At 38.2% G+C, this 9,720-nt stretch overlaps 2 protein-coding genes across 3 annotated transcripts in view; both read left to right on the top strand.

The window, feature by feature from the left end:
• LOC108785490 (breast cancer metastasis-suppressor 1-like protein) overlaps nt 1-4,434 on the top strand; it is a 28,907-nt gene extending 24,473 nt beyond the window's left edge. The window contains exons 7-10 of one of the 2 annotated variants that reach the window (XM_018554571.1): nt 1,435-1,499; nt 1,583-1,622; nt 3,027-3,153; nt 3,958-4,434. In XM_018554571.1, coding sequence (XP_018410073.1) covers nt 1,435-1,499; nt 1,583-1,622; nt 3,027-3,153; nt 3,958-4,075 — 350 coding nt within the window. In that variant the 3' untranslated portion in view covers nt 4,076-4,434. The remainder of the gene's footprint in view (nt 1-1,434; nt 1,500-1,582; nt 1,623-3,026; nt 3,154-3,957) is intronic. The other variant, XM_018554572.1, reaches the window with a different exon arrangement.
• Nucleotides 4,435-5,780: 1,346 nt separating this feature from the next.
• Nucleotides 5,781-8,774, top strand: LOC108785502 (breast cancer metastasis-suppressor 1-like protein). Its single transcript, XM_018554584.1, has 4 exons — nt 5,781-5,839; nt 5,923-5,962; nt 7,367-7,493; nt 8,298-8,774. The coding sequence occupies exons 1-4, from the start codon at nt 5,792-5,794 to the stop codon at nt 8,413-8,415; spliced, it is 333 nt and encodes a 110-aa protein (XP_018410086.1). The 5' UTR covers nt 5,781-5,791; the 3' UTR covers nt 8,416-8,774.
• Nucleotides 8,775-9,720: the final 946 nt, after the last annotated feature.

The following is a 9,720-nucleotide window of genomic DNA, read 5'->3' as shown; positions in this document are numbered from 1 at the left end:
AAGCCCCCCCCCCCCCATACATACACGCATGCAAACAGGTGTCGGGTGAGCATACGTGAAAATGACGATTTCGCCTATTACGCCTCATGTTACATATCGTCGCGAACGTTGGAATGAGAGCAATAGTTCTAGGGCTATCAATCACTGATAACACTAAACTGATGAGCTGTAAAAGCTTTTAAAGCGTCGCCCATGGTCAATTTTGGGTATGGTAGTTTTTTGCGGGTGCACGCAATTTTAAAGCATGACATGTTTGGTGTCTATTTACCCGACGTGACCCTGACTTTTATATTTTACCTAAAATATGGGTAATTACTGTTTCCTAATATATAATGGAAAAAATACTTTTTTTTCCCCCCCCTTTTTAATATAGTAAAAAATTAAACCCCCCAGTGGTGATTAAATGCCACCAAAAGAAAGCTCTATCTGTCCCAAAAAAATTGTATAGAATTCATTTCAGTACAGCGTTGCATGACAGAATAAACGTCAAAGTACTGCAGCGCTGAACACTGAAAAATGGCCTGGCCAGGAAGGAGGTGTAAACACCTGGTCTTCAAGTGGTTAAGCTGCTCAGCTTCATCTTGTGGCCATAATGTGATATTGCAATCGGAACATTTACATTTTATATACATTGCCGTGTGTGTCTTACAAGCACAGACAAGGGTGGCTCCATAAGACCCTGCAAGGGAAAGGTGCCACCCTAAAACCTAAGGATATCAGGGCCAGTTCTCAGTGGAACAGCTGATTCTACTGGAGATTTAATGCTTTTAGGCCCCTTTGACATGGGCTTGTCAGGAGAGGATCGTTGCACTGCTCCCCTCCTGATCACAGCAGTACAGAGCAGATGTCACCTTTCAATGGAGGACAAAGCACTGCTGTTACCAGACTCAATGTCTGTCTATGGGGAATCGGATGTAAACATACATGTGTACGTTTACATCAGATTACCCCCGATTCGCAATGATCAGTTTGTTTTCCCAGGCCTGGCCGGGGGCTGGGTGTAACCGGTTTACACACGGCTGCCCATAGACTTGCATTGGACATCTGATGGGTCAACCTGAAAAACTGAGAGGCGGACCTAATTGGAACACCAGTGTGAAAGGGGCCTTAAACATCAAGAAGCAGCATACATTTTAAGTTTGTTTGTGCAAATATTCACGCATCACAAACCTATACAGATATTCGCAGGACTAACGGCCCTGTGAATGGTTTATAAATCAACCGATTTTTAGGTGTGTGTGTGTGTGTGTGTGTGTGTGTGTGTGTGTGTGTGTGTGTTTTTTTTCCCCCAGAAACTTTTGTGCAAAAAAAAGGCAAAAAACCATTGTTTTATCATTGCTTGAGAATGTTGCTCCTGATTGCAGGGACTGAATACTGAAAGAAAAGATATATTTTAATGACCGTATGTGTATGAACAGTCCTTAGCTATACCACGTCCATATATTGTTTACATGTTACAAGATCTGGATATACTTGAAGACTGGACTACAATCAGAAAGGTAAGGTTTTCTGAGATGACATATTTATGTTTCTAGTAACGTTTGTAAGAGATTGGTATTAAATGTTTCTTATTGTTACATAGGCAATGGCAACACTGGGTCCTCATCGTGTAAAGCCCGAAGGTAAGAATTATAAATAGTACTTTTAGTTTTTATAAGTCACTATTTCCACTGAGATGTAGGCAAAGCAGGTCAAACTATGCATTTTGCTGCATTTCAATGGAGAAGCATTTGACATGAGCACCTGTGGTCTGCACGAGCCCAATGAAGGATTATTTGACTATGAAGCAGTGAATAATTTTTGCCAAAATTGGCTTGCAAAAATAATTTTCTATGCAATCTATAGACGTGAATTATTATTTTAATATAGCTTGATGCGTTTCTGTGTTTTAGGACCGCTAAGGGTCTATTTGCTAAGAATTTGACCTCTGTCTAGCAAAACTGCATCTACATTCCTTCTGTGGCAGCTGTTGTGAGAGAGGGCCAAAATCAAATGTTCTTGGTATAATTTATCTTCTGATCATTCTTAAGAATATAAATAACAATAAATCAGGGTCCCCCTGTTCTCACTTGCAGATGAAATGAGCACTAGTAAATTATGAATGGTCCTGTCAAATTCCGGATAACACCTGTATTGCAAGTAGATACATTAACCACGAAAGTTATGTAACTAATAATCCCATAGACTGGTGCTGATTGCAGATAGAAACAGTGTTGCAAAACATAAAAAGTGAAAATATTCACTGCTCTGACTATCTGCGAAACCTCCTGACTCTGCACGGATATGTCAATATCTGCTTCTGTGATACTAAACAAGTCCTGGCTTTAACCTCCTGCCATCGGGCAGTAAAAACTCGCCTGTTCTTTACAGCCGTTAACGGCTGTTTGATATACATACGATCGGCGGCTCTGGAGCTTTCACTAGTTTTCTGAGGCTTCGCACGCAATTTTAAGGCTTGACATGTTTGGTGTCTATTTACCCGACGTGACCCCTATCTCATATTTTAGCAAAAAAATTAGGTAATGTTTTATCATTTTAATATAGGGGAAACAGTTTTTTTTTTTTTCCTTTTTGATATATTAAAGAATAACCCCAGTGGTGATTAAATACCACCAAAATAAAACTATCTGTCCCAAACAATGGTATAAAATTCATTTCAGTACAGTGTTGCATTAGGGAATAAATGTCAAAGTACCGCAGCGCTGAATACTGAAATGGCCTGGACAGGAAGGGAGTTTAACACCGCGGACTTCAAGTGGTTAAGTTGCTGATTAAATACGTCCAGGGAGCTGGGGGAGAGATTGATGTACCACACACTTAAAGTATTTACTTGTTTTTTGACAATTGTCACTATAAAACAATCTTTATTTGGGCCCTTGTTCCAGTAACAGCTGTCAAAATTTAATCACCCACACTTTGGAAAGATTTTTCCTGTCATGTCTTTTGACATGTTTGTGAATGACTTGGTAGAAAAATTGCCCCCAAAAGATTGCAGCAGTGTATGCATGTAAATTTTATCATGTTAGTTACAGTAAAAATGGAGAAACATCAGCACACGGCAAGATCAGAGGATGGGAGGCTGCATTATGATGGAGAATGGTACGGACGAGGGCAGGCAATCTGTATAGACAAGAAAGATGAGTACCCAACCAGGCAAGTATTTGCTGAACTCTCAAAGTAATCTTATCATGGCAAAAAAAGTGTTTGTGTGTATACATTTTTATTGTGGTGAAACATTAGGTGGCCACAATTCAAATTAAACATTTTTAAAACATGGCATAAGTTCTTTTACCTTATCTAGCTGCTGTTTCCATTACAACCATGATTGTAATGCTATAATTCTCTTTACATACTGTAGAGCTACATATCTGGAGCATTGTTTAACTTTTTTTTTTTGGCTTGGAACCTGCCTTGCCATGCCAGGAATCAGGATCTTTTTACCATAAACTTTAACTGGGTGGCGCATGTGTCTCAATAGGAATATATGAATGCCCCAAAAATATATAACATACTCTTTTAAAAGGTGTGTTTTTAGAATTGTTTTTAGTATTCATTTCTAACAGATGTACAACTTTTTCTGAATTCACAAGCACAAGTGTTGCATTTAAGAATAAAGCACAATTATACTGTCTGTATTTCAATACTAGGGCATTGCCTTGTGTTATGTTTTTTATTCATCATTTGTACATTATAGGCCCAGTCACTTTGTAAATTCAAGGCACACCACCAGGCTCGTTGTAAAGCCTACCCCTGACCACTTTATACTGCTTCAGTTTTCCACCAACATTCCTTCTTCCATTGCAGTCAACACCAACATACCTGGTTTCTGATCCCTGTCATGTCAGTGTTTGCATGGACTTCAGCTTTTGCAAACACTGTTTTAAATATGCACTATGCACTATGCACTATGAAATGATGGATGCAGCTTCTAAATCTGTTTTTTCTTTTACCTTGCAGTGCCGTCATAACTACTATCAATAGCGATGAAGTTTGGTTTAAGAGACAAGATGGCAGCAAATCCAAACTATACATTTCTCAGCTCCAAAAAGGGAAATATAGCATCAAGCACATCTGACTACCAAATACATTGGAGTCAATGCAAGACCTTTGGGGATCAAAACTGTGCCAAGTCATGGGAAGTCTGTTGACCTGCTCTTATGACTATTAATTTCAAGTATTATCAGGAATGTCTGTGAGCATGTAGTGTATGACTTCATGACCGTGTGTGAATCTGTACGTACAGTATTGTGTATACTATCTCAAGATAATCATTTATGGGTAAAAAATGTTTGCATATCTTGGGTACAATGTCTGAAATACCTCCTGACCTCAATGAGCAATGTACATCTTACAGATGAGCTGTCCCAGTACTCTGCACAAGGATGTCTAAAGGTACTCCTAGACGTTTCATGCCATGGTTTAATACAAAGCACTTCAGCTCTTGGGGATTTTTTTTTTTAATCATTTTATCATTAAGAATGAAATATCATTACAAATGACTGCAACCTCTGGGCAGTAAGCTGGAAGAAAAGTCTTTCAGCCAGGTTGGACATTTTGTGACTAGTTTCCTGATTCAAAGAAATCTGAGCCTGGTATAAAGGTTTTAATCTGGATATTGATTGAAAGATATCTTCTGATACTTTGAAAGAATGGCATGGGAAGATATTTTGTTAATTTCCTAATGTATGACTTCCAGCTTTAAGTTAAAATGTATTTTTTCATACAGGAGCTGCATTTAACTGATCAAGTAGGAGAAAGTGCCCCATTCTGACATTTGGTCACAGCAGGAAGAAATGTGCTGCAGCATTCAGTTTTACACAAGATTATTATTTTATTTTTTTTCACATATGACCTGAACACTTATGACTGTATAAAGGGCCAGTAAACCTAAGTTACAACTATGTGTTAACTAATGATTACAATAATTTCCAGATGTGTATTTAAAAGGTACTGGAGCGCATCAGAACTGTATACATTGCCGTGTGTGTCTTACAAGCACAGACAAGGGTGGCTCCATAAGACCCTGCAAGGGAAAGGTGCCACCCTAAAACCTAAGGATATCAGGGCCAGTTCTCAGTGGAACAGCTGATTCTACTGGAGATTTAATGCTTTTAGGCCCCTTTGACATGGGCTTGGCAGGAGAGGATCGTTGCACTGCTCCCCTCCTGATCACAGCAGTACAGAGCAGATGTCACCTTTCAATGGAGGACAAAGCACTGCTGTTACCAGACTCAATGTCTGTCTATGGGGAATCGGATGTAAACATACATGTGTACGTTTACATCAGATTACCCCCGATTCGCAATGATCAGTTTGTTTTCCCAGGCCTGGCCGGGGGCTGGGTGTAACCGGTTTACACACGGCTGCCCATAGACTTTTTGTTGTGTGTGTGTGTGTGTGTGTGTGGGTGTGTGTGTTTTTTTTCCCCCAGAAACTTTTGTGCAAAAAAAAGGCAAAAAACCATTGTTTTATCATTGCTTGAGAATGTTGCTCCTGATTGCAGGGACTGAATACTGAAAGAAAAGATATATTTTAATGACCGTATGTGTATGAACAGTCCTTAGCTATACCACGTCCATATATTGTGTGTGTGTGTGTGTGTGTGTGTGTGTGTGTGTTTTTTTTCCCCCAGAAACTTTTGTGCAAAAAAAAGGCAAAAAACCATTGTTTTATCATTGCTTGAGAATGTTGCTCCTGATTGCAGGGACTGAATACTGAAAGAAAAGATATATTTTAATGACCGTATGTGTATGAACAGTCCTTAGCTATACCACGTCCATATATTGTTTACATGTTACAAGATCTGGATATACTTGAAGACTGGACTACAATCAGAAAGGTAAGGTTTTCTGAGATGACATATTTATGTTTCTAGTAACGTTTGTAAGAGATTGGTATTAAATGTTTCTTATTGTTACATAGGCAATGGCAACACTGGGTCCTCATCGTGTAAAGCCCGAAGGTAAGAATTATAAATAGTACTTTTAGTTTTTATAAGTCACTATTTCCACTGAGATGTAGGCAAAGCAGGTCAAACTATGCATTTTGCTGCATTTCAATGGAGAAGCATTTGACATGAGCACCTGTGGTCTGCACGAGCCCAATGAAGGATTATTTGACTATGAAGCAGTGAATAATTTTTGCCAAAATTGGCTTGCAAAAATAATTTTCTATGCAATCTATAGACGTGAATTATTATTTTAATATAGCTTGATGCGTTTCTGTGTTTTAGGACCGCTAAGGGTCTATTTGCTAAGAATTTGACCTCTGTCTAGCAAAACTGCATCTACATTCCTTCTGTGGCAGCTGTTGTGAGAGAGGGCCAAAATCAAATGTTCTTGGTATAATTTATCTTCTGATCATTCTTAAGAATATAAATAACAATAAATCAGGGTCCCCCTGTTCTCACTTGCAGATGAAATGAGCACTAGTAAATTATGAATGGTCCTGTCAAATTCCGGATAACACCTGTATTGCAAGTAGATACATTAACCACGAAAGTTATGTAACTAATAATCCCATAGACTGGTGCTGATTGCAGATAGAAACAGTGTTGCAAAACATAAAAAGTGAAAATATTCACTGCTCTGACTATCTGCGAAACCTCCTGACTCTGCACGGATATGTCAATATCTGCTTCTGTGATACTAAACAAGTCCTGGCTTTAACCTCCTGCCATCGGGCAGTAAAAACTCGCCTGTTCTTTACAGCCGTTAACGGCTGTTTGATATACATACGATCGGCGGCTCTGGAGCTTTCACTAGTTTTCTGAGGCTTCGCACGCAATTTTAAGGCTTGACATGTTTGGTGTCTATTTACCCGACGTGACCCCTATCTCATATTTTAGCAAAAAAATTAGGTAATGTTTTATCATTTTAATATAGGGGAAACAGTTTTTTTTTTTTTCCTTTTTGATATATTAAAGAATAACCCCAGTGGTGATTAAATACCACCAAAATAAAACTATCTGTCCCAAACAATGGTATAAAATTCATTTCAGTACAGTGTTGCATTAGGGAATAAATGTCAAAGTACCGCAGCGCTGAATACTGAAATGGCCTGGACAGGAAGGGAGTTTAACACCGCGGACTTCAAGTGGTTAAGTTGCTGATTAAATACGTCCAGGGAGCTGGGGGAGAGATTGATGTACCACACACTTAAAGTATTTACTTGTTTTTTGACAATTGTCACTATAAAACAATCTTTATTTGGGCCCTTGTTCCAGTAACAGCTGTCAAAATTTAATCACCCACACTTTGGAAAGATTTTTCCTGTCATGTCTTTTGACATGTTTGTGAATGACTTGGTAGAAAAATTGCCCCCAAAAGATTGCAGCAGTGTATGCATGTAAATTTTATCATGTTAGTTACAGTAAAAATGGAGAAACATCAGCACACGGCAAGATCAGAGGATGGGAGGCTGCATTATGATGGAGAATGGTACGGACGAGGGCAGGCAATCTGTATAGACAAGAAAGATGAGTACCCAACCAGGCAAGTATTTGCTGAACTCTCAAAGTAATCTTATCATGGCAAAAAAAGTGTTTGTGTGTATACATTTTTATTGTGGTGAAACATTAGGTGGCCACAATTCAAATTAAACATTTTTAAAACATGGCATAAGTTCTTTTACCTTATCTAGCTGCTGTTTCCATTACAACCATGATTGTAATGCTATAATTCTCTTTACATACTGTAGAGCTACATATCTGGAGCATTGTTTAACTTTTTTTTTTTGGCTTGGAACCTGCCTTGCCATGCCAGGAATCAGGATCTTTTTACCATAAACTTTAACTGGGTGGCGCATGTGTCTCAATAGGAATATATGAATGCCCCAAAAATATATAACATACTCTTTTAAAAGGTGTGTTTTTAGAATTGTTTTTAGTATTCATTTCTAACAGATGTACAACTTTTTCTGAATTCACAAGCACAAGTGTTGCATTTAAGAATAAAGCACAATTATACTGTCTGTATTTCAATACTAGGGCATTGCCTTGTGTTATGTTTTTTATTCATCATTTGTACATTATAGGCCCAGTCACTTTGTAAATTCAAGGCACACCACCAGGCTCGTTGTAAAGCCTACCCCTGACCACTTTATACTGCTTCAGTTTTCCACCAACATTCCTTCTTCCATTGCAGTCAACACCAACATACCTGGTTTCTGATCCCTGTCATGTCAGTGTTTGCATGGACTTCAGCTTTTGCAAACACTGTTTTAAATATGCACTATGCACTATGCACTATGAAATGATGGATGCAGCTTCTAAATCTGTTTTTTCTTTTACCTTGCAGTGCCGTCATAACTACTATCAATAGCGATGAAGTTTGGTTTAAGAGACAAGATGGCAGCAAATCCAAACTATACATTTCTCAGCTCCAAAAAGGGAAATATAGCATCAAGCACATCTGACTACCAAATACATTGGAGTCAATGCAAGACCTTTGGGGATCAAAACTGTGCCAAGTCATGGGAAGTCTGTTGACCTGCTCTTATGACTATTAATTTCAAGTATTATCAGGAATGTCTGTGAGCATGTAGTGTATGACTTCATGACCGTGTGTGAATCTGTACGTACAGTATTGTGTATACTATCTCAAGATAATCATTTATGGGTAAAAAATGTTTGCATATCTTGGGTACAATGTCTGAAATACCTCCTGACCTCAATGAGCAATGTACATCTTACAGATGAGCTGTCCCAGTACTCTGCACAAGGATGTCTAAAGGTACTCCTAGACGTTTCATGCCATGGTTTAATACAAAGCACTTCAGCTCTTGGGGATTTTTTTTTTTAATCATTTTATCATTAAGAATGAAATATCATTACAAATGACTGCAACCTCTGGGCAGTAAGCTGGAAGAAAAGTCTTTCAGCCAGGTTGGACATTTTGTGACTAGTTTCCTGATTCAAAGAAATCTGAGCCTGGTATAAAGGTTTTAATCTGGATATTGATTGAAAGATATCTTCTGATACTTTGAAAGAATGGCATGGGAAGATATTTTGTTAATTTCCTAATGTATGACTTCCAGCTTTAAGTTAAAATGTATTTTTTCATACAGGAGCTGCATTTAACTGATCAAGTAGGAGAAAGTGCCCCATTCTGACATTTGGTCACAGCAGGAAGAAATGTGCTGCAGCATTCAGTTTTACACAAGATTATTATTTTATTTTTTTTCACATATGACCTGAACACTTATGACTGTATAAAGGGCCAGTAAACCTAAGTTACAACTATGTGTTAACTAATGATTACAATAATTTCCAGATGTGTATTTAAAAGGTACTGGAGCGCATCAGAACTGTAAAGAACAGAGCTGTAGTTCAGGAACCAAGGGTAGACCCTTTCCTTCATAGGAAAGTCATTCCCATGATATAGACTGCAGATGGTAAACCTTTAGCTTAACATGGAAACGGTGTGTACATTTCATTGACACAATTGCAAATACCTCAAGTTTTGAGTGTGTATATAAGTGTTGGTTGTACTTTAGGTTTACAGATTGTTTATTCAGCTTAATTCTGGGAGTAGATGTGAGTTCCCTGTACTGATTACAACAATTTCTGTTTTAAAGCATCTGCAGAACTTCATGTTTGCTTTGATATCTTACCGTAAACAGTATATGCCAACATGTCTGTTTTGTCAATGAAATATTGATTTTCAATTCATTTAACTGGATTCCCTGGAGAACCTGTTTCATTGTAACTAAACTATTCCC

The sequence above is a fragment of the Nanorana parkeri genome, unplaced genomic scaffold (assembly GCF_000935625.1).
Source record: "Nanorana parkeri isolate BGI_ZX_2015 unplaced genomic scaffold, ASM93562v1 scaffold165, whole genome shotgun sequence".
Lineage (NCBI taxonomy): Eukaryota > Metazoa > Chordata > Amphibia > Anura > Dicroglossidae > Nanorana > Nanorana parkeri.
This window is presented reverse-complemented; position numbering and strand designations above follow the sequence as displayed.